This window comes from Drosophila yakuba, chromosome 3L (assembly GCF_016746365.2).
Source record: "Drosophila yakuba strain Tai18E2 chromosome 3L, Prin_Dyak_Tai18E2_2.1, whole genome shotgun sequence".
Lineage (NCBI taxonomy): Eukaryota > Metazoa > Arthropoda > Insecta > Diptera > Drosophilidae > Drosophila > Drosophila yakuba.
In genome coordinates, this window is record NC_052529.2 from 8,753,246 (window position 1) to 8,779,364 (window position 26,119).

At 45.9% G+C, this 26,119-nt stretch overlaps 10 protein-coding genes across 18 annotated transcripts in view; 6 read left to right on the plus strand and 4 right to left on the minus strand.

Annotated features, from left to right (window-relative positions):
* LOC6533397 (NAD(+) hydrolase sarm1) overlaps window positions 1-3,475 on the plus strand; it is a 38,173-nt gene extending 34,698 nt beyond the window's left edge. For 5 of the 8 annotated variants that reach the window (XM_015194498.3, XM_015194495.2, XM_015194496.2 and 2 more), the window contains 3 exons: window positions 18-235; window positions 601-1,534; window positions 3,291-3,475. In XM_015194498.3, coding sequence (XP_015049984.1) covers window positions 18-235; window positions 601-1,534; window positions 3,291-3,375 — 1,237 coding nt within the window. In that variant the 3' untranslated portion in view covers window positions 3,376-3,475. Of the gene's footprint in view, window positions 1-17; window positions 1,535-2,928; window positions 3,228-3,290 lie in introns of those variants that run through there. The other 3 variants (XM_015194497.3, XM_039374243.2, XM_039374246.2) reach the window with 3 other exon arrangements.
* A 290-nt stretch (window positions 3,476-3,765) lies between these two features.
* LOC6533398 (vesicle-associated membrane protein-associated protein A) lies at window positions 3,766-4,778 on the plus strand. The gene has a single exon (XM_002094080.3). It carries the CDS (start codon window positions 3,948-3,950, stop codon window positions 4,635-4,637), a length of 690 nt encoding a protein of 229 aa, XP_002094116.1. The 5' UTR covers window positions 3,766-3,947; the 3' UTR covers window positions 4,638-4,778.
* Window positions 4,779-4,925: 147 nt separating this feature from the next.
* Window positions 4,926-8,057, plus strand: LOC6533399 (transcription factor 25). 2 transcript variants are annotated; one of them, XM_015194502.3, is made up of 6 exons: window positions 4,926-5,330; window positions 5,414-5,790; window positions 5,857-6,723; window positions 6,786-7,112; window positions 7,166-7,398; window positions 7,470-7,638. In XM_015194502.3, exons 1-6 carry the CDS (start codon window positions 5,175-5,177, stop codon window positions 7,481-7,483), a joined length of 1,974 nt encoding a protein of 657 aa, XP_015049988.1. In that variant the 5' UTR covers window positions 4,926-5,174; the 3' UTR covers window positions 7,484-7,638. The 2 variants fall into 2 exon arrangements, with proteins under 2 accessions (XP_015049988.1, XP_002094117.1); XM_002094081.3 differs by lacking the exon at window positions 7,470-7,638 and adding an exon at window positions 7,686-8,057 and having other exon boundaries at window positions 4,929-5,330.
* Window positions 8,058-8,070: 13 nt separating this feature from the next.
* Window positions 8,071-10,460, minus strand: LOC6533400 (actin-related protein 3). Its single transcript, XM_002094082.4, has 6 exons — window positions 10,239-10,460; window positions 9,970-10,150; window positions 9,594-9,908; window positions 8,923-9,459; window positions 8,775-8,858; window positions 8,071-8,711 (listed from the first exon to the last, which is right to left on the minus strand). Exons 1-6 carry the CDS (start codon window positions 10,280-10,282, stop codon window positions 8,616-8,618), a joined length of 1,257 nt encoding a protein of 418 aa, XP_002094118.1. The 5' UTR covers window positions 10,283-10,460; the 3' UTR covers window positions 8,071-8,615.
* A 462-nt stretch (window positions 10,461-10,922) lies between these two features.
* LOC6533401 (importin-7) lies at window positions 10,923-15,925 on the plus strand. Its single transcript, XM_002094083.4, has 10 exons — window positions 10,923-11,263; window positions 12,041-12,276; window positions 12,332-12,829; window positions 12,892-13,068; window positions 13,336-13,481; window positions 13,540-14,337; window positions 14,403-14,626; window positions 14,698-15,008; window positions 15,064-15,536; window positions 15,599-15,925. Exons 1-10 carry the CDS (start codon window positions 11,174-11,176, stop codon window positions 15,793-15,795), a joined length of 3,150 nt encoding a protein of 1,049 aa, XP_002094119.1. The 5' UTR covers window positions 10,923-11,173; the 3' UTR covers window positions 15,796-15,925.
* A 764-nt stretch (window positions 15,926-16,689) lies between these two features.
* On the plus strand, window positions 16,690-18,340 carry LOC6533402 (lariat debranching enzyme). Its single transcript, XM_002094084.4, has 2 exons — window positions 16,690-16,886; window positions 16,945-18,340. Exons 1-2 carry the CDS (start codon window positions 16,690-16,692, stop codon window positions 18,338-18,340), a joined length of 1,593 nt encoding a protein of 530 aa, XP_002094120.1.
* Window positions 18,341-18,370: 30 nt separating this feature from the next.
* On the minus strand, window positions 18,371-19,333 carry LOC6533403 (2-aminoethanethiol dioxygenase). Its single transcript, XM_002094085.3, has one exon. The coding sequence runs from the start codon at window positions 19,217-19,219 to the stop codon at window positions 18,497-18,499; it is 723 nt and encodes a 240-aa protein (XP_002094121.1). The 5' UTR covers window positions 19,220-19,333; the 3' UTR covers window positions 18,371-18,496.
* A 15-nt stretch (window positions 19,334-19,348) lies between these two features.
* On the minus strand, window positions 19,349-19,933 carry LOC6533404 (39S ribosomal protein L36, mitochondrial). The gene is made up of 2 exons (XM_015194503.2): window positions 19,869-19,933; window positions 19,349-19,811 (listed from the first exon to the last, which is right to left on the minus strand). Exon 2 carries the CDS (start codon window positions 19,809-19,811, stop codon window positions 19,428-19,430), a length of 384 nt encoding a protein of 127 aa, XP_015049989.1. The 5' UTR covers window positions 19,869-19,933; the 3' UTR covers window positions 19,349-19,427.
* Window positions 19,934-20,096: 163 nt separating this feature from the next.
* On the minus strand, window positions 20,097-22,621 carry LOC6533405 (SUMO-activating enzyme subunit 2). Its single transcript, XM_002094087.4, has 4 exons — window positions 22,373-22,621; window positions 22,158-22,312; window positions 21,807-22,094; window positions 20,097-21,734 (listed from the first exon to the last, which is right to left on the minus strand). Exons 1-4 carry the CDS (start codon window positions 22,514-22,516, stop codon window positions 20,204-20,206), a joined length of 2,118 nt encoding a protein of 705 aa, XP_002094123.1. The 5' UTR covers window positions 22,517-22,621; the 3' UTR covers window positions 20,097-20,203.
* A 267-nt stretch (window positions 22,622-22,888) lies between these two features.
* LOC6533406 (phosphatidate cytidylyltransferase, photoreceptor-specific) lies at window positions 22,889-25,818 on the plus strand. Its single transcript, XM_002094088.4, has 7 exons — window positions 22,889-23,196; window positions 23,915-24,039; window positions 24,297-24,393; window positions 24,459-24,635; window positions 24,701-25,189; window positions 25,260-25,391; window positions 25,449-25,818. The coding sequence occupies exons 1-7, from the start codon at window positions 23,086-23,088 to the stop codon at window positions 25,659-25,661; spliced, it is 1,344 nt and encodes a 447-aa protein (XP_002094124.1). The 5' UTR covers window positions 22,889-23,085; the 3' UTR covers window positions 25,662-25,818.
* The last annotated feature ends 301 nt before the right edge of the window (window positions 25,819-26,119 follow it).

The window sequence follows — 26,119 nt, forward strand, 5'->3', positions numbered from 1 at the left end:
TTCTTCTGATGCGGCAGATTTTTGCGCGGCGAAAAGAATATCGATCGCATTGCGGCGATGGTGCCCGGCACCCCCGGTTCGGTCTCATACCAAAGAATGCACAGCAACGACTCCGACTACCAGAGCGGAGGCGCAGGCGGAGGATCAGGAGCAGGAACTGGAGGAGGAGGTGGTGGCGGCGTTACGGGCAGTGTGGTGGATGGCCTGATGGTGACGGCCAATGGCAGCGGACAAGGTGGGCCAACGAGTACTACATCTACTACTACTTCTACTCCCAACTCAAATTCAAGCTCAAGCTCTAACCAGAGTCCCCCAGCGGCTCCAGCGTAGAGTGAGCCAAGTTAAGCTAACGATTTACAGAGCTAGCCAACTCGAATATGTTTTAGGCTTAAGCAGAGATCCTCAAGTCACACTCTCTAGTACAACTCTCTCTCTCACTTTCTACCCCATACACTACCCACTACTTTCTCACAACTCAACTACTCAAGCAACCCATTACAACTCCACTTACCCATTACTCTTTACTCTTACCAATTAATAATTGATTTAATTCTGATTGCCACACACTCAAAATCGCTTGAAACGCCGTCTCACGCGCAGCTAATCACCAGGCAAATAGGTACCGCCAATCTCCCTCACCGGCCCGCCAAAGGGGCAGCACCTCGCAGCTGAGTGGCTATTCCCGTGCGCCCTCGAAACGCTCCCAGATCCTCACCCCCTATCGCACCCAGCAGGCAGCCCTGCTCCACAAAACGGGAGCGGGTTCCGCGTCCATGCAGAATATGATGCCGTTGGCGTATCTGCCTCCGCGGAGAAGTTCCGCCGCTGGATTGGGACATGGATCTGGTTCCGGCATGGGCAGTGGCTATCGATCGCACAGTGTGGATGGGCTTCTAGATCAGGCGGGCTCAACTCCTGAGCAGAGAATAGCAGCCGCTGCGGCCAAGGTGACGGCGGGAAGTACAGCTCTAACCAACGCCAGTTCCACCAGCACACTGCAACCCGAAGAAGAGGTGACGGAAGCGCCGCTCAGTGAATCGGTGACCCGGCGTGATAAGCATACTTTAACTCCACCGGGAAATGTCCAGCAGCATAGAAAGTCACGAAGTCTGGACCATATTCTCAGCAAACAGACTTTGGCAGAGCTGCTACCGCCGAGTAGCGACCTCGCAAATGAAACGCAGAGTATGCAAAACCTGGCCATTCCAATGACCCCGCAGCCCCAACGCAGGGACACTAGCTCCTCCTCGAAATCCCCCACGCCCGAAAGACCACCACAACCCGCCAAGGAACGGGTAAGGGAACGCCAGAGTCCCGAAGGTGTGAGTGCGACGGAGAGCGAGCGGGAGGATCAGCCGGATGAGTGTCTGCGACATGGCAATCAACAGAGGGCATCGGCCTCGGTGCATCGGGGAGCCAGCTTGACCAGCAACAAGACCTCCAACTCGTCTCTGGGCTCCAACTTTAGTGCCGGAGGAAACAACAAGACGATATTTAATCGAACGATGAAGAAGGTCCGCTCGCTGATAAAAAAGTAAGCCATAACGAGAAGGCGGAGAGACGAGAAGGACCGGGACTTGATGTCTCCTCACTTGTCGCTCGTCACTCGCTATCTGCTCCATATCACTATAATCCATCATTTCACGAACTGATTTCACGCAGCAGTTGTTCCATGTAAATTTAACTGCCTAATATGATATTGCTTAGGATAATAGCTTTTGAGTTGTTTACTTCGAAAGAAATCAGATCGTGAAAAGATGCTCTTAGTTACTCGCCACTCGCCCACTAAGTGCCTGTTAACCCGTTTCTCGCCACTCGCTGCATTTGTGCCATCTAAAAAGAATCTCATCCAATCATGCATTCATCCATCTCCTGGGGACCCCTACAACCTTTCTACCTCCACTTGCTGGCTCTACTTCTCTTTCTCTGGTGTTGGTACTCGTTCGCTATTTTTACTCGCCACTCGTTGACTCGTGTCGCTAAGCATCCACTAAAACTCGCCTGCGTTGCCCAAAAAAAATATAAAAAAATACTATACGAACTCCACCCCCCTGCCAATTTCTCTATCTTCAAACTCTATTTGCCTTGTGATTAGTTGTTGATTTTGATAATTATTTTTTTATTGAAAAATAAGTAAGCGAATTTACATTGCGAAAACTAATTTATGAAAAGAAAAACACAATTAACGACTGCATAAATACGAAACCTAATTTATAAAACACAAAACAGAAACCAACTAATTCTAAACACTGCAAGAAACAAAAATACATTGGAAAACGAAAACACTATATTTAAAATGCTATTTATAAATAATATGTTTAAAAATTTGTACATTTCTCGCGAATGCAACTTGTTCTTGTAACCGTCCGCAAAACGTAAATTAGAAATTGCTAAATTTTAAATTAATCCGTGTGGCTTAAAACGAAAATATTTAAGTGATATTTAAACTACGTACATATAATCGAAATTTACTTAATGCAAAATTTTTACAACAAAACATGCTGTACAAACCTAATTTTTAGCGCAGGAGTTCTTAAGGCATATTTTTATTGATTTTTGCAATATATATTTAATATTTAAATAGTGCCTAAAGTTGAAAACAAAAACCGAAAAAATACGAAATACAAAGAAAAAAAAAACAAATAAAATGTGACCTAATTCAAACGAACTGTGTATTATTGGCCCTATTCAGCCCTGCTCCCCTGCTTAATCAGTCAATCAGTCCATACTATATCATCAATCGCATGTCTGCATACCGATATTATAAATTATATGTTTTGTTCTATGTTTGTATTGCGTTACGCATTTGAATTTGTGTTTGTGCCTCCGCCTCTAATGGAATTCGAAATGTTTTAATTTGTAAATATCTTATCACTTTATTTTCTTTCCTCTTTCTTTTTCTATCTCTATATCCGGACTTTTTTGTAGACCATAAATGCGAAATTGGCTAACCGCAATCCGTTGTAACTGTTGTTATCGTTGTGCCTGTTGTACTGCACCCGCCCACAAAAGCACCCACCCACCAAATCGACTTCGATTTCCATTCGGAAAAAAACCCATCATCGCACCTGTGAGATCAATAACGACGCCCACTCAGCATCCGCCGTCTCGACAACCAACATTCATTGTTATTTATTACCAAGCAAGCAACACAAAAAAAAGAGAAAATAATTAATCAAAGCAAATAGCGATACCAATAAATGTGTATACAATTGCATAAATCCAAAGTGTCCCCTCTCGAACATTTTTTAATTTGTATCTTACCCATCGCTCCTTCCATTCCGAAACAGCAACGAAATGGAGGACGAGGAACTCTCGGGCATCATTCTGTCCAAGGCCACCTCCCCCAATGCCGGGCGCATGATCTTTTGGTAAATGATGGACCACCCGCCCACCTGACACACACTCAGCCACACAAACGTATCGAATTTTTGTAAATACTTAAAAAACAAACAAATAAAAACAATAAAACGAACGAACTGAAACTCAAATCATGTTGTTAACGAAACATCCAGAGGTCTTAAAAGCACACAAAAGTACAGTTTTCAAAAGCAACACAAAATTGTTAAACAATTTGTGATAAAAGGGTTTGTAAATAATTTTTGTAATTAGCCTAAAATTTAGGTTTTAAGGCATTTTTTTTAACGAATTAAGTTAAATGTTTCAATGTGTAAGAGTTATGCTGCCCATAAGACTTTTAAAAAGCGTTCAGTGTGTCCACACTAAAAAAAGGATTTGAGTCGTAATCAAACAATCTGTGATTTTAACTTAGCCCTGAAAAGGGAAGTCAAGTAAGTGTCACATTCGTTTTTTGTCACTTCCGCTACGTCATTGTCAGGAGACGTGTTCATTTGCTACATTTCTTTTTTATATATTGGGCATAATCCGGTTCCAGTTCAAATCGCTTTCGATTTTTTGACAAAAAAAAAAAGTATAAATACTCCAATATGTCTAACAATACCGAGAGCAAACTTTTGCTAGAGCCGAGCGATGGGATCGTCTTTAATGGTCCATTCAGCCGCTCGGTGAACCGCAAGCTGGTCATCAGTAACACCAGCAAGACCCAGCGAATGGCCTTCAAGATGAAGACCACCACTCCGAAACTTTTTTACGTGCGTCCCAACATCGGAGTTTTGGGGCCCGAGGAAAAGGTCACCATCGACATCATTATGCAGCCAATTCTGCAGGAGCAAATTCAGAAGCGTCACAAGTTCCTTCTCCTGGCCGCCGAGGTGACTGGTGACATAACCGATATGCAGGAGTTCTGGAAGCAGCAGAGGCCGGAGGATATCTGGGACACCAAGATCAAATGTGAGGTGATCCCTTCGAAGGAGGAGGAGTTCCGCCAGGCGGGGGGTTCTACGGACAACAAGGACGGCGAGGTCCATTTCGATGCCCAGGAGGTCAGTGAGCCGGTGGCCAAGTTGCTCAAGCAAATCAGCATGCTGGAGGACGAGCGTATGGCCCTTAGAGACCAGATCGACGATTTGCGTGACCAGACGATTGGAACCAATCCTGACCAAGCGATGATGCGTCGTCCACGCCAAGGACGCATCAATTTCTTCTACATGGCCGCCATTATTCTCACTATATTGGGTGCTTTGCTAGGCGCCTTTTATGGCAAGCATTTTTTGTGAATTCTCATGGCAGTTTTCAGAACGTAGGCCAGTAAATTGCACCCAAATTGTACGAAAATTAGTTGTCAATTAAACAATTTACCTTGCCTAACTTTTGTTTTGAGATAATTCTACCAATAAACTACAAAAACATTTCATTAATTTGTTCTATGCATTCTTTTGAAAATCAACTTTAAATATTTTCAATTTTATTTTATTTTGAAAATGAAACCTGTATTTACTTAACATATCTGTGAATTAGACGTCAAAATTATTCCGATTTCCATTGGCAAGTCGGAACGTAAGCCGTTTAAGCTAGTGTAATTTAGAAATAGTGCAAAGCACTTGCTAAAATTTAGAATAGCTTTTTCGATTTCCGCCAAGAAGTGACCACCTGTCTTGGCCAGTGTTGTTAAGCGCGTGTGGCCACAGTGCTCGGCAACCCTGCTGCCGTGCGAATGGGAATGTGGTGAAGAAAAAAGAAACAGCGAAATACACACGTATTTTGCGACGAAATTAAATAGAATTCCGGCTTAGGGGTATAAGGACACTTGAAGGATGTCTGCGCGAATGCTGAAGAAGCTGCAGGGCGACGCTGACAAGCTGGCGCCACCGCCCGATGACGAGGACTGCGAGGAGCTGAGCGACAATGATGAACTGGAGGACAGCGATATGCGACGCGATCGAAAATCGCACCTTAATCCATTCGATTTGGTAGGCCTTTATTTCAAATAGCCAGCTCATCACCTATTCAACTACGTCATGACCATCGTCTGTTCCCACCTAAATTTGTTCAGCTCAATCAAGCGGGTTTGAGTCTCTCGGAGAGTGAGTTCAAGGAAGATGACAACGAAACGGAGCACCCATCTGCTGCCCTGCCCAATGCAACTGCCAGCGCGGCCAAGAAGAAAAAAAAGAAGCGCAAGAAGAAGGCCAAGTCCAGTGGGAATCACATCAGCAGCGAGGATAACGAGCGTCACGACAAGTACTTCGAGAAGGTGGATCCGCTTCTTGGCAAGGTCTACGATGCGGTGCCGAGACAGTCGGCGAAGCAGGTGGTATCGGCTGCCACCGGCACGTCTGCCACCAAGAAACTGCTGGCCGTGGAGCTGCGGCACCTGAATCCACAGAACGAGATGCGTCGCACCTTTGGCAAGCGCGTTGTAAAAGTGGAGTAAGTTTGCGACTTACGTTCCTTTTATATACCGACATACCGTCTTACAACCAAACTTTCTTTCAGAACTAAGCGCGGCAGGCAGAAGCCCACACTGAAGTCCACCTACATGGTTTCCGCGAAGGATTCGTGGCCGGCACTGACCAAAAACACCATCACGATGAAGCTGCTGCCCGCCCCCGACTCTCCATCGGTGTCCTCCCAATCCATCACAGATAGCGGTGCAGAAGTTCAGTGGTTCGCCTTCGAGCACAGCCAATACTATCAGGGAGTGCAGCAAATGTTCCTTTCTGCTCTGGAGCGCATTGACTCGGAATTCCTGATCACACTTATCAAACGCTGTCCTTATCATGTCGACTCCTTGGTCCAACTCAGCGAAGTATGTAAGATGACCGAAGACTTTGCCTTAGCATCCGAGCTTCTTGAGCGCGCCCTTCTTCTTCTGGAATCGTCGCTGCACATGAACTTCAGTTTGACGTCTGGCAACTGCCGACTGGACTATCGAAGACAGGAAAACCGCTCCTTCTACATCGTGCTGTTTAAGCACGCCCAGTACCTGGAGGAACGTGCTTGCAGTCGCACAGCCTTCGAGATCTCCAAACTGCTCCTGAGTCTCCAGCCCGACACCGATCCCCTTGCCATGATTCTAGTCATTGACTACTATGCCTTGCGCAGCAAGCAGTTTGGATGGTTGGTGGAGTTCTATGAAGAGTATAATGCAGCGAGGAACCTCAATCAGCTGCCCAACATGGCCTACTCTTATGCTTTGGCCCTGCACACGCTCCATGGCGCTTGTGAACGCTCTAACCAGGCTCTGCAATACGCCCTGCTAATGTTCCCTGGTGTTCTGCGTCCTCTTTTGGACGAGATGTCGGTTCAAACGGACAAGAGGGTGCTGGCCTCATCGTACTTCTTTGCGGATGTGTCGGGCAAGTAAGTGGAGTCTTATCTCCTTGAATGATTAGTGGAATTTAATGCCTTATCTTGTTCGTCAGTCAATCGCCAGCCCTGCACCAACTGGTGTGCCTGTATGTGTGCCGTGCACGAGTCGTTTGGCGTCAGAACGAAGTGCTACCCTGGTTGGAGTCCAACGTTAACATAGTGCTAGATCGCATTGAGAGTAAGGACCCCCTGGTCAATGAGTACAAGGAGAAGCGATCACTGCGGTATAGTGGAACGCCACCAAGGCCCATCCTGCGGCATGTCATACTCTCCGATTACAAGGAGAAAGTTCCGCTGGCGGTATTCGTGTCCAAGGAGAAGCAAGCCATCATGACCTACGATCCACTGCCGCCACCAAACAGCGTTAACTGCTACCAGCGGTAGGTCAATCAAGTTCCCAAAGTCAGTAAACTATAACACGCAACACTTGCAGAAAATCGTCGTCAAGCAGCAGCCCCACAACGAACACGAATAATTCCGTATCAATGTTTTTTCAATCGCTATTGCCTTCGTTCAACATCAACAACCTGGCAGCAAATGCTCAGCCTCAAGAAGGAGGAGGAGCAGCAGCAGCAGGTGCAGGAGCAGCTGCAGTCGATGGTAACATTGAAGCGGGCATTGAACAAGGAGCTGACGGCGTAGCTGGAGCCATCCGTGAAGGAGAAGGTTCGTATGAGAATTAATTTATTAGAAATATCTTGAGATAAAACCATTTTGTCGCCTCCGTGTCGTCACAGAGCATGGATTATAGAATATGATTCGCTGGTTATGTTTGGGCTTTACTTAATTTCGTTTGTTTCCCTAAATTGTATTAAAACATTAGTTTTCGTTTAATAACTTCTCTGCCATTCCGTTCATGAAATTGACAAACATCTAAATTAAACTTTTCTCGAAATTCCAAAAGAATCGCTATCGGATAAGCTAGTTACACTTCTTCTTCAAAAATATTGCAGAAGCTGGCTTGCAGCAATCATTGACTTTAATGATGGACGCGATGCGAGACTTCCTGCAGAACTTCCGGATTGCAGAGCATTTGCGTTCGCCGGAAACGGCGGCGGCACAATCCACGAGCAGCAACGACGAGGAGGAGGGCTCCAGTGACTACATTGACTAGTCGGCTTGTCAATTACGTGAGGCGTAACAATGTTTTTTCGGATTTGTAGCATGTAACATGTTGTTCGGAAACCACCTTTTGCTATTTTCCCAGCTAAGCGACACCGTCACAAAATTAATATATACAAGACATAGAGCAATTTGAACACATACAAAACATATATGTAACTTATGCATTGAATAAAATTTTCCAGTACAAGCTTTAGATCAAATGCGGCAAAGGCGTTGAGCTTAAAGAATGTTTTATTGATTTATTTAATGCCTTTTTAATTACGCTTATCAATATAACAAACAGATTTCTCATCAATATTTCTTTTCGTTTTTCCTTTTTTGTTCATTCAGTTTTTGTATTTGTTGCAGCTATTGCAATTATAAATATTTCTATGACAAGTAGAGCGTTTTCGTATTTAATTGTGTATAGAGCTGGGATTTCTCCAAGAGTTTAGATCGGTGTGACTGTGTGTGATCGTGTTTGAGTATGGTATAAAAGTCGACTTCTAGAAATAATGCACCTTAAGTAGAGGGGTTAAACTGGCAGACATCGGAGTTGTTGCTTTATAGTTAGCCTAACAAAATCACACGAAATTGAACAGAACGAAACTGATTTACACAGAGTTAATAGCTAAACACATATAGAAATGAATAATTACTAATACTTTAGCGTGGAATACCGAGACGCAATATATATATATACGGTTGGAGAACAAATTAAATTTCAAATGGAAAATTATATCAAAAATAACTGCTGCAAGCCGATTGGATCGGATCAATTATGTCATGGTGCCAAAGACAGGATTGTGACGGCAAATGCTGGGGCCATACTCCTCGTAGGCAGCCTTCGTGTGACACACCTGATAGAACTCGGGCTAGAAACGGTAAGAATATTGAGATATACAAGATCTTTCAGATTTTAAGCTACTGCAACTTACCGTTGAGGCCAGCATGCTGCCTCCAAACCATACGGCGTACCTCTGCATGTGATGCGTAATCACCTGAACATCAATGGGTTTTGGCTGTTACGAAAACATTATAATCAAGTTAGAAGTATGACTCATTAGCAGCTGTGATATCACCCACCTTAATACGTCCCTCGGACAAATTCTCGCTGATCCGCAGACGTGTGTCCACCGATCGCTTGATATCTCGCTGCAACCTCCTGCCGAAGTCCTTGAACATCGTGGATCCACCGCTCAACACAATGTTATTGTATAGAGGGCGCCGCACATCGATTGGGCAGTTTTGAATGACATTGTCCACTATTTCCGACAGTGGAATGGTGAAGTCGGGGTTTGAGAACTCGGGATGGAAGAAGATCTCGGGTCCCAGGAATCGCTCGTAGCCCACGTCCACATTGAACGGCGCCTTGGTAACCGTGTTCACACCTGTAAAGTTGCGTATCCACTTGCCCGGCTCCGTGTCGTACTTGGCAAATTCTTTGGCGATATCGGGACAGATGTAGCAATGCTTCTCCTTGATCGCTTTGGCAGTCTCGAGGCTCTGTTCCGGCGGAATGCCCACCTCTCGTTCGCGCAGCAGGCTCTGGATGAACGAGGTGATGTTACGGCCTGCAATGGGAATGTGCTTGATACAGGAGCCGATAACGTAGCCCTCGGCCTAGAAATGAAATCAGGTTAATATGTTTATATGGTTGTAACCAATACGGTATTTGGATTCACTACTTTGAAAACAGTTTTTACCGTATCCAAAGCAAACCCAACTCTGCTGATAAGATAAGATGTGCTACTTACCACGGGTATGACGTGCGTCACTCCATCGCCGCTGTCCACCACGATGCCTGTGAGAGTGCGCTCCTCGGCAGACCGAGAGGCCCAACTGGCAGCCAAGGCAAGCACCGCCTGGACGGCGATGTACAGACCAGGAACGTTGAACGTCTCAAACATTATCTCCGCCGTGTACTCCCGATTTTCGGGTGTATTTAGCGGCGGCTCAGTCAGCAGGAAGTAGTGATCCTCAGGCTCGGCGCGCAGATACTTGAAGACGCACTGCTCCAAAAAGCGCTCCATCAAATCCCAATCCTCCACCAAACCATGACGCACCGGGTACTGTTGGAATGCAATGTTAACGTGATGTGGTTGCCTATCAACAATAAATAAAAGAGCATACCTTGATGGAGTAGCCGGTGGCATCAAAGGCCTCATCGCCAATGAAGAAGTCCAGGTCTTCGATGCCCTTTGTGATGCGCCGTGTGTTGGTGTCTCCCACTCGGGCCGACTCCTTGATGGCAATCGCCGAGGGAATAATAAACTGGGGCTCCTTATTCCCGGCAAAGCCCAGTTTGGAGTAGCTGAATGTGTAGACGAACGGTGTTAGTCAGACGACCTCCTTTCCGTCCATTTGGAGACCCCCACGGGCAATCGAAGCTAAAAACTCACCCGGTGCCCACATCGATTACGCATGCCGGTAGCCTGCCTGCCATGGTCGCTGCTCGTCCTTTTGCCTTGCTGCCTGGTAAAGCTCTTCAGTTGCGATCCTCGCTCGCCTTTGACACCAATTTCCGTTCGTTTCAGTCGCAGATAAGCCCCAATTTCTATATATTTTCAACCACACCTCCAACTATGTGTCACTTTGCTCTTCGTCACACACACATTCGCATGTTCACGTACGAGCAGCTGCCAGGGCTGCAACCAACGATTGGCAATGCAACTTGAATGGCAATTAATCGGGAATTCTGTTGGAACCAAATAAGAAAAAATATGTTTGTTTTGGACCTACTTGGTCTTGCGAGAGATTTCGGGCTTTCCAAGCTAGCTCACTTTCCAGGGCCGTGGATATTCGGACCAAGTCAGGATATGAAAATTGTAAACAAATAAAATTATAAGTCACGCAAGACCAAGTAGGTCCATAACACGTTTCACAAAGCATTTAACTATAGTTGTCTGTTTGCCATGGTCTATCTGAGAATTGTGGATCGTTTTTCAGTGCTGAAAGCTTATTTGTAAATAGCATAGTATGACTGAAATTTTCCGTTAAACTGTTACCGGCGAACTTGTTGCAGCCCTGTAGGGCGCAATACACTGCGGCGTTGTTCAACACAGCCTGGCGCTGTTTCTTCTTCTTCTACGCTTCGTTCGTCTCGCGAATTTCGGCGGTGTGTGTGTGCGTGTGTGGAGCCTTTTCCACGTTTTTTCCTCCGGAAAAGAGATTTGCAATTTGGCCCCCACATTGGAGCCACTTGTGCGGCTAGCATAAACCCAAGGTCTACATAAAGGCAAGAGCAGCGGGTGCACAGTGGGCACAAGGTGACCGCCAAACGACGACGTGCAGCAGATTGACCGGCGAAACGTGGAATCAGGCAAAAGTAGCAAAAATGGAGGCACAAAAACTCACGGAACTGTTGCGCGCAACTATTGATCCGAATCCGGAGCAGCGCAAGGCGGCCGAGGATCAACTGGCCCAGGTGAGCTTAGCCCCAAAAATAAACACCCCCACTTGAATTCGAATGGTCTTCGAGGTGGCGCCATCGACTGAAAACCATGTGCTTTTTTAATTGTTCGCTTTTAACCTCCCTTGCTCCCTCTCTCTCTTGTCACAGTGCAAGTGTGTGGGTGTGGATACTGTAAGCCGATATCGGTCAAAAAGTTTGCCCTTTATGTGTTTACCATTATCCCGACTTCTATGTTGTTGCCCCAAAGGCAACAAGTCGATATCTATGGGGCACATACATATGTATGCTATATATGGCCAGATATATATTTATATACCGCTTCACAGCGGTCTTTACTTGGTTCTTAAGAAATCAATTGAATTGTTAATAAATAATTAATTAAGACTTTCGAAATATCTCCGGATTGCCCTTTAAGTAAAGCTTACGCAATCTCCTTGGAATTAAATGTGGGCAATCAAAGCGGCCAGTCTAATTAGACCCCACCCCACTGACCAATGGATTTGGCCCCACTGTAGAGGCATGCTCATTACGACTGAGTCAGCATCTAACGATTTGCATGCCCCTCCCAATCACCTCCCACCAACCCTCCCCTTGTCAATTAACTTTATCAGCGTTTATGGCCAGCAGTTGTTCTTGGCTTCTCCATATTAATTGAGCTCTGTGAACAGAATTTAAAGTGCGTCTGCCATCGATTCTTTGACCAATTCGAATTGAACCCCACCCACAGCAACAGCTGTATAAACAAATCTATACATTCTATTTCATTTCTATACGTTATAACCCCCACAGATACACAAAATCATCGGATTTGTGCCCACCATACTGCAGATCGTCATGCAGACGACAGTGGAGCAGCCGGTGCGTCAGGCTGGAGCTGTCTACCTCAAGAATCTGATCAACAGCAGCTGGTCGGACCACGAGGCAAAGCCCGGGGAGCCGATACCCTTCTCCATACACGAACAGGATAGGGCCATGATCCGTGGCGCTATAGTAGATGCTATTGTGCACGCTCCCGAGCTGATCAGGTGAGTACATTCATCGAAAATCCTCTCCAGGGAGCTAATTTTCTTCTGTGCACAGGATCCAGTTGTCTGTTTGCGTAAACCACATCATTAAGAGCGATTTCCCTGGCCGCTGGCCACAGGTGGTGGACAACATCAGCATCTATCTGCAAAACCAAGATGTCAACGGCTGGAACGGAGCTCTGGTTACCATGTACCAGCTGGTCAAGACCTACGAGTACAAGCGGCACGAGGAGAGGACGCCTCTAAATGAGGCAATGAACCTACTGCTGCCCATGATCTACCAGCTGATGGTGCGACTGCTGGCAGAGCAGTCCGAACAATCGGTGCTGCTGCAAAAGCAAATTCTCAAGATCTACTATGCTCTCACGCAATACACGCTCCCACTGGACCTCATTACTAAGGAGATCTTCTCGCAGTGGATGGAGATCTGTCGTCAGGTGGCTGATCGCACAGTGCCCGATAGCTCGCACCTGGACGATGACGAGCGAACGGAGTTCCCCTACTGGAAGACCAAGAAGTGGGCCCTGCACATTATGGTTCGCATGTTCGAGCGGTACGTTGACGGCTTTATTATGTTGATAGTCTAATTAACTATAATTGCATTTATATATTCAGTTATGGCAGTCCCAGCAATGTGGTTAGTGAAAAGTACCAAAAATTCGCAGAGTGGTATCTGCCCACGTTCAGCCAGGGCGTCCTAGAGGTGCTCCTCAAGATTCTCGACCAGTACCGAAACAGAGTCTACGTCTCTCCTCGCGTCCTCACCGATGTGCTGAACTATCTGAAGAATGCGTAAGTAACTCAGTATTAAATAAACATTCCTGTAACATTCAGATATTAGTTGTTCGTTAAAGGTAGTTTAGTACTTTCTAAAAACCTACCCTGTAGGTCATACCTAATCTTTGATAGTCAGTCTGACAATTTTTAAAGCTGATAAGATGTAGTGTTTATAATTGCAGTAAAAAAAGTCGATTTCAATCAGTTATGACTGGTTTTTTAGTCAATTAAAATTTATATGCGAATTATTGTTTTATTAAATGCAATTTATTTCTTTCTCAGTGTAAGCCACGCATACACCTGGAAGCTTATCAAGCCTCACATGGTGGCTGTCATCCAGGATGTTATCTTCCCCATCATGTCGTTTACTGACTCCGATCAGGAGCTCTGGGAAAGCGATCCCTACGAGTACATTCGCCTTAAGTTTGGTAAGTGCTCTAATAAAACCACATCTATTAAACTACAATACTAACCGCTTCCAAATAGATATCTTTGAAGATTATGCCACACCTGTGCCGGCTGCCCAATCCCTGCTGCATTCTATGTGCAAGAAGCGCAAGGGCATTTTGCCCAAGGCCATGGCCACAATTATGCAGATAATTACATCTCCGAATGCGGACAACAAACAGAAGGATGGTGCATTGCACATGATTGGAACGCTGGCAGATGTACTGCTGAAAAAGGCTTTGTACCGCGATCAAGTGGAGTCCATGCTGACCACCTACGTGTTCCCAGAATTCCAAAATCCCGCAGGACACATGAGGGCGCGTGCTTGCTGGGTACTGCACTATTTCTGTGACGTCCAGATCAAGAATCCCCAAGTGCTAGCCGAGATTATGCGTCTGACCACAAACGCCTTGCTAACCGACAAGGAGCTGCCCGTCAAAGTGGAGGCAGCCATCGGTCTGCAGATGTTCCTATCGTCCCAGGACGAGGCGCCGCAATACGTGGAGGCGCAGATCAAGGAGATCACCAAGGAGCTGCTTACTATTATTCGAGAGACGGAGAACGAAGATCTAACAAATGTTATGCAAAAAATCGTTTGCACCTTCACCGAGCAATTGCTGCCGGTGGCCACCGAGATCTGCCAGCACCTGGCAACCACTTTCAGCCAGGTCCTGGAATCTGAGGAGGGATCCGACGAGAAGGCCATCACGGCCATGAGCCTGCTTAACACCATCGAAACTCTGCTCAGTGTGATGGAAGAGCACCCCGATGTCCTGCTCAACCTGCACCCGATCGTTATTAATGTGGTCGGACACATTTTCCAGCACAACATCACTGGTGAGTTGGCTGTGGGTGGCTCTTAATCGTTAATATCTTTTGTAAATATCTGGTCATCTTTTTAGACTTCTATGAGGAAACCTTCTCGCTGGTCTACGACCTGACAGCCAAGGCCATTTCCCCCGAAATGTGGCAGATGCTCGAGCTCATCTACCAGGTGTTTAAGAAGGACGGTATCGACTACTTCATCGACATTATGCCTGCTCTGCATAACTATGTGACAGTCGACACGCCCGCTTTCCTCTCCAATCCCAACAGGCTGTTGGCCATTCTTGACATGTGCAAAACGGTAAGCTTCTATTCTGAATAATGAAATGTGTCAGAATCTTGATTTCTCAATTATCACATTATTTCTTTTAGATGCTTACTGGTAGCCCTGGCGAGGATCCAGAGTGCCATGCCGCCAAACTGATGGAAGTGATCATCTTGCAGTGCAAGGGTCAAATCGACTCAGTGATACACATGTTCGTGGAACTGGCTCTTTCCCGGCTTACTCGCGAGGTTCAGTCCTCAGAGCTGCGCACTATGTGCCTGCAAGTGGTGATCGCGGCACTCTACTATAATCCCCAGTTGCTGCTTTCCATTTTGGACAAAATGTCCCAGCAAAATAACGAGTCTATTAGCGCGCACTTCATTAAACAGTGGCTTCACGACACGGACTGTTTCCTAGGGTAAGAATGCATAAACTTTTAAGTAAACTAGATAGCTTATTATTATGGTTTCTAGCATCCACGATCGCAAACTTTGCGTCTTGGGTCTGTGCACCCTCATCTCGCTGGGCGAAGCAAAGCCCCAGGTTCTAAGTGAAGTGGCTGGAAAGATTGTGCCCGCACTTATTTTGCTTTTCGATGGACTAAAACGCGCCTACGAGTCTCGTGCTCAGGAGGAAGAGGAAGAAGAGGAGGAGGAGGACGGTGACGACTGCGAAGAGGCGTTGTCCAGTGACGAGGATGACATGGACGAAATGGCGCCCGATTATCTGGATAAATTGGCTGAATTTGCCAAAACGAAGGGCAATGAGTCAGGTTTCGAAGTGAAAGCCGAAATTAAGGACGATGATGCTGACTCGGACGGTGATGCGGAGGAGTCTGTTGGTGATCTGAATGAGACTGGACTGGAGTCATTTACCACGCCCATTGACGATGAGGAGAACGAAAGCGCCATCGATGAGTACTGGACGTTTAAGGAAGTTATTACTGGTAAGTTAGCTTGTTATTTCTCCAACATTAAGAAACTAAACAATCTACATTTACCCCATCAGCACTTTCTGCCCAAGACCAAGCCTGGTATGCGCTGTTGACCTCCAACCTCACACCTGAGCAAGCCAAGGCGCTGCAAGAGGTAGTGGTGACCGCCGACCAACGCAAAGCCGCCAAGGAATCGAAGCTGATCGAGAAGCAAGGTGGCTTCGCCTTTCCGCAGACCGCCGTGCCCACTTCTTTTAAGTTCGGCTCCTAAGAAACTGAATTGACCAGATGACCAGAGACTTGGTTCAATATCTGACTTGATTGTTTCTCATATTCTTTCCAAAAATAACAAAAACATCAAACAAAATACATCTGGCATGCTGATGATGGCTTTAAAGGCATTCTCCTGGTTTTCGTACACTCCGTGTACCAATGTATGCTGCGGCGATCGGTCGATTGATCAGATCGATCGGTCGAGCGGCGTCGAGACCGCACTATATTTATTGTAGATTTATATTTTATTTCCTATTTCTCGGCCATGGCGGCCAACTAAATTATGATAACTTAAGTCGAAAGTCCATTGTAAATCTTTGTATGTAAACGAAACAAAACGAAAAACAAACACGTCGAGGACGAGAAGGTCTCATTAAATGAGATTGTGCCCACCAGCACGCCCCGTAGAACTCCAAAAAAGATGGCATCTAGGGAAAAAAAATGAGAATTCAACGCAGAGCATTTCACATACATTTTCTTTATACACACATACACGTATATTCTGTACTAAATGAAGCGATATTTTTGAAAAATAAACAAAAAAACATTTTTAACGTTTGAACTGGACAAAGCTATTTGTTATTTGGGTATCTCTTTGTTCGGTGAATTTAAAGAATTAGTATTGTCGGAGTTCATAAATTAATCTTTTTTAATTTTAAAGAATAATTAATGTACGGTTTAATATCAGAGATTTCTATAATTTTAATCTGGGCTAGTGCCCGCCCTGAAGTTATCGATAAGAACGATCATCCGCCCATTCCCTGAACACGTTTTCTCACACTTAATGGTCAATTGATAAGCGATATCAAAAATAATTATTTGTTTATGCCTATCGATATACGACTACAGGCCGCATTTGTTTACAACCGAATTTTATTTACCGGGAATAACTATGAAAGTAGCTGTAGAAGGATGCGCGCATGGCGAATTAGAACGAATATACGACACCATAGCGGGCATCGAAAAGGATGGCGGCACCAAGATCGACTTGCTCTTGTGCTGTGGCGATTTTCAGTCCACCCGGAATCTGGAGGATTTGCAGACGATGGCTGTTCCAAAGAAGTACCTGGATATGTGCACCTTTTACAAGTGAGTAGAGTTTCTAAACATTTTCAGATCAGTAGGTAATCCCTTTTTCTTATTGAAGGTACTACAGTGGTGAGCTGGTGGCGCCAGTTCTGACCATATTTATTGGCGGCAACCACGAGGCGTCCAATTACCTGCAGGAGCTCCCTTATGGCGGTTGGGTGGCTCCAAATATCTACTACCTTGGTTATGCCGGCGTTGTCAATGTAAATGGAGTTCGAATTGCTGGAATAAGTGGAATCTTCAAGGGTCACGACTTTTTGCGCGGCCATCATGAATTCCCTCCCTATACGGAGTCCACTTGCCGCAGTGTCTACCATGTGCGGCAGTTAGAAGTCTTCCGGCTGAAGCAATTATCCGGGCGAGTGGATATTTTCCTGTCGCACGACTGGCCCACCGGGATCTATGAGTACGGAAACAAAGCGCAACTGCTCCGCAAGAAACCCTTTTTTGCGGCAGACATGGAGAGCGGGAAGCTGGGTAGCCAGCCATTGGAGGAGTTACTAAAAGCAGTTCAGCCGGCTTATTGGTTCGCTGCCCATTTGCATTGCAAGTTTGCCGCCTTGGTGCCACACAATCAGAGCCAGAAGGTGGGAGATGGGGAATTTGGCTCTTCCAGCAGCAGCAGTGAAGATGAGGACGATGATAATGAAAAGAAGGCTCCTCCTACACCATCCAAATCGGTTCCCGTGACGAAGTTCCTGGCTCTCGACAAATGCCTGCCCCGTCGTGCTTTCCTGCAAGTGGTAGAGATACCCAGTGATCCTGTCGAAGGCACTCCCCGTCTGGAATACGACGCAGAGTGGCTAGCCATCTTGCACAGCACAAATCACTTGATTTCTGTAAAAGAGAATTATTATTACCTGCCAGGCAAAAAGGCGGGAGAGATCACTGAGCGATTTAAGTTTACGCCCACTGAAGAGGAACTAGAAGGAGTGACTGCAAAGTTTCAGAACCTTAAAGTCCCCGAGAACTTTGAGCGCACAGTTCCAGCCTTCGATCCCGCCGAGCAGTCTGATTATAAGCACATGTTTGTGGGTCAACCAAAGGTTCAACTGAACCCTCAGAGCAATACGTTCTGTGCCACTCTGGGTATAGACGATCCACTGTGTTTAGTTTTATTGGCTAATGGCCAGGAACTGCCTGCGGTGGGAGCTACCGAATTCAAGGATAGGGATACAGAAAGTTCTAAGCTGCGGCCGGTAGAAGAAGATGTTATTGAACCTTTGGTTACGCCAACTAAAAGGAAACTTAACTTATCCCTGCCAGCTCCTATATCGGCAGCAGCAGATACCACCGATAAAAACGTAATAGACCTGCCCGAGGAGGAACCAGAAGATGCAATTATAGCAACGGAAGCCCCTCAAGTTGAGGAGCCTGCATCAGTGCCCGCTAGTCCCAATGTGAAGAAACTGAAGCGACGCAACCAAGACATTTACCAAGCGCAAGAAGATTAAACCCTAACAAATTCCGTGAGAGCGGAGCGATTTATACAAAAAAAAGGCAATTTTATTTAAATAACACAGAAGATACTTGGCTGATACGACCAGCCAACGGGTGATGATGGGCAAATAAATAGGAGGGTGTTAGCTGCTGGGAAGCGAGATAACGACTCACTGTGTCCCGCTGGCATTTTCGGCATAGATCTCGTCGGCGCACTGAAAAGCGGCCTGCACCACCGACTCGGGCGTGTCCACAACATCGCAGTAGTACGTATCCGGTGATGGGATGCAGTGCAGCTGCACCTGGCTGCCATCTGCCTTGGCGCGATAGAAGCGGCACTGTCGCGGTCCATATGTGGGAATATCCGCGTCGTATGGCGGACTAAGAATGTCAAAGAATGCGGCAACGTCATTACCAATTTGGGCAATCTGGTGGTAATTTCTCTTTCTAGGCGTCAATGTGGCACACGGACCAGCCGGCGTGACCAAGGTGGGTTCCTCGGCATTCACCTTCACTACTGTGGGATGGGGATCATAGGTGAGCGGCTCATCCGGGCCCATCTGTTGCGAAAAGCTGTCCACCCTTAACTGGCCCCAGATGCAGCGTAGCAGACCGAACATCATGGGGTGGTCATGCAAGGGAATAGTGCTCGCTCCGCGCACTATGAACAGGCTCATGGAGAAGCGGTCATCCTCGAAGATATGCATGTAGCTGCACGGTGCCCGATGGCTTCCCCCGTTGCGAAAGAGCTCGTCGCGGAGGTGCAGATCCCGGTAGGTCAGCTCATCCGTCAATTGACGCAGGTGTTGCAAGTTCGCATTGAAACTGGCGTGATTTGCCCGGTCGAACGTTTTGAATGCCTGCCGCAGTACATTGCTGAAGTGCGTCGTCATCTTTCCCGGCCAGGTGTACTGAACTCCGGTCAGTTACAGTAACAAACGGCAAGAAGCGACTGCAAATCTTTTCCAGAGTCAAGATAAACAATCAGCTGATCCAGTGTTGGAAAGCGTATCACGGACTACTTGGATGTTTTTTTCGTTTAATTATTTATGTATTAAAGAACATATTGAAACAAATGCTTTTATTAATGCCTAATTAGGTCTAGTAACCGCGCTCCTTGGACTGTGTGGCGTGCGTCAGGATCCAGGACTTGTAGTCGCGCTTCTTCATCGACATCTGCTTGTGGCGTGGATGCGTGGGACAGATGACATAACCGCGCTCCTGGCGCACCACGATATAGCAGTCCTTGCAGCGTCGCTTCAGGCGGCCCTTAACCTTGAATCCAGCCACCTGCTGAACCAAAGTGGAGCCAGGTGTCAGCAGTCCCGACGCCTGACCGATCCCAGTTGTGGCGGCCACAAGTGTGTTTTGCATCGATACACTTGCAGGAGCCGCCGGCCGAATGAGAAAGTGGAAACCACGCGCGGCACTAAGGCCGTTCCACAAGCGGGAGCCTTGTTGCAGTATTCTACTAGCCAGGGACATCTAAAATTTACATTTTCATTAATATTTAAAAAGAAAATTATAAGAAAAGCGCACCACCTCCTATTGTTTTGGTTTCAACTGGTAAGAAATCGATTACAACCGATGACTTTAATTCCTATGCAACACTAGTTGGCGCTAAAAACGTATCGAATTAAAAAATTAACTAAATTAATAGGAATTTATTTAGTGCAATATTCGCAATAATTTCTAATTTAGCAAACTAAAAAACGTTTTTATATTTTATCGAGTGGTGCAAAATTAACCCCTCCATTGAACAAATCAAGATTTTATGATCCATAAGAATGTGTTTTTTAATCAGAATGCAATTAAAGGAATCCAGAGCATATTTTAGTGCGCAGTTGAGAACTTATTCGAATAAAGACTTTTTTTGATTAATCGATACTGATGACTTCCACAGGATTCGATGATGACTCGTCCAGGCGGGAACGTTTGCATTTGGTTGGTCCCGCGGGTTCGTCATCAGATGAATCTAAAATCTCGGTGATATCCTCATCCTCGATTACTTCACTTGGCTTGCGCTTAGCGCCCGACTTTGGCGGACTCTGTACTGAGAGCTTGTCCGTGGCCACGACAACAACATCTGCTTGGTCTTCGTCTTCCTCGATTACCAGACAGTCATCGTCATCCTCCTCGACCACTTCGGTGGGTCGGCTGCGCTTCGAGGTAGAGGGACCATCGTCTTTTGAGTCTCCTTCACCGTTGGCCGAACGCTTCACAGCCGTTTTTTGTTCATCCTCCTTGGATTCGACTGTGTCCTTCTTCTGCTCCTCATCCTTTGGCTTCAGCTGTGAGGCATCGGCCACGACTTCAAACAAGTTTTCATCACGCTCCGCATCAAAGTGGGAAATGATAATACTCAATTCGTAGTTCTGGAAGAAGTCGTCGCACTTGAGAATCACACCATCAACAATGTTCAATTCACTTAGGAGCTTGCCCTCGTTGCATTCCGTCTCTCCCTCCTCTGAGGATATTAGAATGGAGCCAGTGCTCTGCACAGTCACATCCGGATTCAACATGTTGAGTGTTTTAACTAGGACCTCGTCACGCAGCTCCTTTATATGCATACGCTTCGTATCGATCTTGAGAGTAATGGCCGGATCACTGGCGCATACATAGCAGTTGGGATTGGGGCCTGGCAGAGAGGCGTCCGGGACAAGAAAGTGATTTCGTGCATTTGGTCTAAGTCGCGCATAGACAGCTTTGCACTGCTCCCACTTGGCCTCCAGCACTTTGAAAGCCCGCATCACGGAAATACCCGCCGTAATCGCATTTGTTGTGGCAATAGCAGGAATGATGTTACCCGCCATCGACTTTATCTCGAACCTTGATTTCCGCTCAATGTCGAAGATGTGGGACCGCACGTTGGCGCAGGCCGCCACGAAATCCATGGCCGGCTGATCGTCCTTGTCCCAAGCCAGAGTATCGTCGCCTTCCAGTTTGAGGAAGGTAGCGCTCAACTCTTTTAAAGAATTGGCAAAGACCTGAGCGCACTCCTCGATGGACCACACCTTGTGGTGCTGCTTCGCCACATCCTTCTGATCGCCGGAGGAACCTTCAGGCAGCAGGGTATCCCACTGCACTGGAACTGGTGCCTTGCGGGTCTTCCACAAGTTTGACATGCGCAACAAGTAGGTAATGTCCTCGTTAAAGAACTTGTTGAACAGCTTGCCTGCATCGTAGTTGCAGTCCTTAGCCCACTGGCGAGTGTTTATCCGCACTACGTTGCCATTGGCAGTATCCTCCTTGGCCTCCTTTTCTTCCTTGGACTCTTCGCCTTTCTCATTTTCCTTCTCATCGTCTTTGGGCTCACCGTCTCCATCGGCGCCGTCTTTTTCCTTCGCATCGGGATCAGCAGCATCAGGAGAAATATCCTCATCTTCCAAGGACTCACCAAAGAGTTGACTGCAAGTCAAAAAGAATATTAAAATTAAAGTTTGAATCGGTTTAATGAACCTATGTATTAGGAAAACTCACTTAAAGAGATGTTTGGCCCAGACAATGCAGTGAATCGGTTCGGAGGGCGTATTGCGTATGGTGCAGCCAGGAAAGCTTCGCTGTTTGTCCTTCGGCGTGCACTCGTAGCACTGGGTGAGGCCACGCTTGATCAGTTCCACTTGGCCATTGTAGCCGGCGGTGCCGCTCTCAATTAACGGGACATCCGCATTCAGACACATGCGATTAACATGGTTCCTAGCGGCCCTGTTGTCCAAGGCGCTGAGCACCAAATCGAACTTCTTAAAGAAGTTGACACCATAGTCAGTACTGAAAAGGTGTTGTTGTTGTTTTATGATATCAAGAAGCCAAGGCGAAGCTATACCAACTTACGAGGTAACACTGTCATGGTAAGCGGTTATCTTGGCATCCGGATTGAAACTCAGTGCGCTTTCCCTGGCCACCCGCGCCTTAGATTTTCCAACGTGCTCGCGATGGAAAAGGAACTGTCGGTTCAAGTTGCTCAGATCAATGGTGTCCAGATCAATCTAGTTAATGTTAATATATTAATACACATTAAAGTGCAATACTTTTTCGAAGTAACTTACAATTTCGATATCTGTAAAGCCGCTGAGCACAAGGTTTTTGAGCACCTCGCAGCCGATTCCGCCGGCGCCCACGACCAGCACCTTGGACTTCTTCACCAGCTCCTGCAATGTGGCCGGGAAAACACCATCGATAGCTGCTGCCATTTTTCGTATTTACGCTTTCCTTTTCTTCTTATTTTTGGCAACAAAATTGCAAATTGATGATATGCAAAAGCCGAAAAAGTGACGCCGCCGGTGCATGTGTTGGAAAACGTAAGAAGGTATTTCACTACCAGGGATGGCCAGATAAATAATATTTTGGTGACTGTTACTTATCAGTTAAATGCTAATTATAAATAAAACAGACCATTTGTAGTATTATTGTATTTCAATTTTATTATAAGATTTTATGAAAATCGCAATGGAGATAACAAAGAAAATAAAGGAAACTTTGAATGACATCAAATATCATTTGTGCAAAAAGTCAACAGAAATCACTTGTAAAACAGATTTAAGCACATTTGCCAACACTTCGGCTCCACCACCACACTTAGCGCAAGCTGGTCACACTACATACTGCGCTAATCAGAAATAGAGAAAAGCATTTTAATTTGGACGAAGTGGACATACGGATCACGGAGCACGGATCACAGCAAACGCGGAGAGCGGAACACGGACGAGAACTGCTCAAGCGGAATCAATACATTGGGAATAAATCTGGCGATAATCGAATAATGGCCGAAGTGCGACGCAGGAAGGGCGAGGATGAGCCACTGGAGGACACCGCCATCTCCGGATCCGACGGAGCCAATAAACGCAATTCCGCCGCCGACTCTTCGGACCATGTAAGTAGCAATGACTTGTATGTGGAGCAGCCGAGCGGCAGCTGTTCCGGATTCCAATTTGCATAATTCTTGGAGCATAGAAAACCCAATGTGTGTATACCAACAAATGTGTGTGGGTGTGTGTTTTTGTTATTCTCTGACGCACAAGCAGGTGGGAGAAAGAAGAGAGAGCTCTCTCCTGGAGAAAATCCAATAACAAACACAAAACACACCACCAGCCAGCCGACCATCCTCCCACCCACCTGCTGTGTTGCAATATAGCGCCATCATTACCAGCAAATCCAATTAGATGGACGACGCCAATTAGGGAAGCACTGGGCCAAGAACCCAGAGCCGGAACTATTACCATGACCAGACTTCTTCCTCCCTTTCTCCCTTTTTTTTGTGCTTGGTGATAAGCAATCCAAATGCCTTCTTATCAACCGAGCAATTTGGCAACAAACAAAACACGCCACCCAAAAAAAAAGCCCGCAATTTGTCTCCCCACTTTGGCCCCCTCTCTCTTCTGTGTGCCTTTGTATTGGATAAACGAGTGATTCTGATTATGGGTATATAGGCACATACATACACGTATCATGGACTTTGCTCGGTGTCGTCCAATAGAAAGTGTTTAAACCCTGCACTCCGGTCGTATCGAATCTGATACGAAACCAATTTTGCAATCCCAGCCAATGCAAGCAATCAATAAACGAATCTTTTCTTCTTCTCCTTTTGCTAGGTGGACTCCGAGGAAGAGAAGATTCCCGAGGAAAAGTTCGTCGACGAACTGGCCAAGAATCTGCCGCAAGGAACTGACAAAACCCCTGAGATATTGGACTCGGCCCTCAAGGATCTACCAGATAGGTATGTGAACCAAATTCATATGCACAGTTGAAGACTTTTGAAGATCATGTCTGATTACCCAAAGCCCCAATATTTTAGTGGTGATTCAAATTTTGAAAAAGTACTGTCATAATTTATAGAAGTGCGAATTTTATAAATCCGACAGTATGAGTGCGTTCCAAAAATAATTCATATCCACAGCTGTCTACAGTTGGCGAGCAAATACTCTAAGTAAATATGTACATTTACAAACAATTATTTTGTTGCGCATTCCACAGATGGAAGAATTGGGTGATTCGCGGCATCTTCACATGGATTATGATATGCGGCTTCGCACTGATCATCTATGGGGGACCGCTGGCCTTAATGATCACGGTAAGTTTATTGGAATTCGTTTAAACGAGTCTTCAATTAATTATCGTCCTACTTTCTCTTTGCAGACTTTGCTGGTGCAGGTGAAGTGCTTCCAGGAGATCATCTCGATCGGCTACCAGGTTTATCGAATTCATGGCTTGCCCTGGTTCCGAAGTCTTTCCTGGTATTTTCTGCTCACCTCCAATTACTTCTTTTACGGGGAGAATCTGGTTGACTACTTTGGCGTTGTAATTAATCGGGTGGTAAGTAAATTATATTATATTTTACCCATTTATATCTACATGTTAATATGCAATTCGATTTACAGGAATATCTAAAGTTCCTGGTGACCTATCACCGCTTCCTCTCCTTCGCCCTGTACATCATCGGTTTCGTTTGGTTCGTCCTTTCACTGGTGAAGAAGTATTATATCAAACAATTCAGCCTGTTTGCCTGGACCCATGTATCTCTGCTGATTGTCGTCACCCAGAGTTACCTCATCATCCAGAATATATTTGAAGGCCTCATTTGGTTCATCGTACCTGTCTCGATGATTGTGTGCAATGATGTCATGGCGTACGTGTTCGGTTTCTTCTTTGGGCGCACTCCCCTCATCAAGCTCAGTCCCAAGAAGACCTGGGAGGGCTTCATCGGGGGTGGCTTCGCCACCGTCCTCTTTGGCATTCTGTTCTCATATGTGCTGTGCAACTACCAGTACTTTATCTGCCCCATCCAGTACTCGGAGGAACTGGGACGCATGACTATGTCCTGTGTGCCAAGCTATTTGTTCACGCCGCAGGAATACAGTCTTAAATTGGTAAGTGATGATGCATTTCTATCTTAGGAAAAAGTTATATGTCTACATTGATAATTGTATTCATTTCCAGTTTGGCATTGGCAAGACTCTCAATCTTTACCCCTTCATCTGGCACTCGATCTCCCTGAGCCTGTTTAGTTCCATTATTGGACCCTTTGGTGGCTTCTTTGCCTCTGGGTTTAAGAGAGCTTTCAAAATCAAGGTAAAGAATCTTTTGGGGTTTAAAGGTTTTTTAATTGTAACGCCATTTAATTTGAAGGATTTTGGCGACATGATTCCCGGACATGGCGGCATTATGGATCGCTTCGATTGCCAGTTCCTTATGGCCACCTTCGTAAATGTTTATATATCCAGTTTCATCAGAACTCCGTCGCCGGCTAAGCTGCTGACACAGATTTACAACCTTAAGCCAGATCAACAATACCAAATTTATCAGTCGCTTAAGGACAACTTGGGCGACATGCTAACCTAAACTTAAACGGTTACCAGTAAGATTCGGACAAGACGTTTGCTTAGTCGTACGTTCTATATGTAATGCAGAAATTTCTATATATACATTGATATATATCTGTAAGCGAACGGGCCAGCACTTTAAGCAGCCACATAAAATAAGTTAATTACGGGCATAATTTTTGTTATGTTTTTAGTCCTTAGTTAGATTTTGTTGCTACATTTTAGTTAATTTCCTAAGTTAGTTTTTCCTTTTCTTGCATTAAGTTATTGCGATTGTTTTATTTGGCAAAACTCTACACAGTGCAATCGTATTGTTAAGCGATTCCATTAATTTTAATGCCCATGTGACAAGGCGTCAAGGCAAAGCAAACAGAATAACTATGAATTTAATATCGACTATGTGTGTGTGCGTGTTGTTAGTGAATTTAATTACGATAACTGTAGCTTAGAGATGATCAGGCGGGCAACGCCGGAATC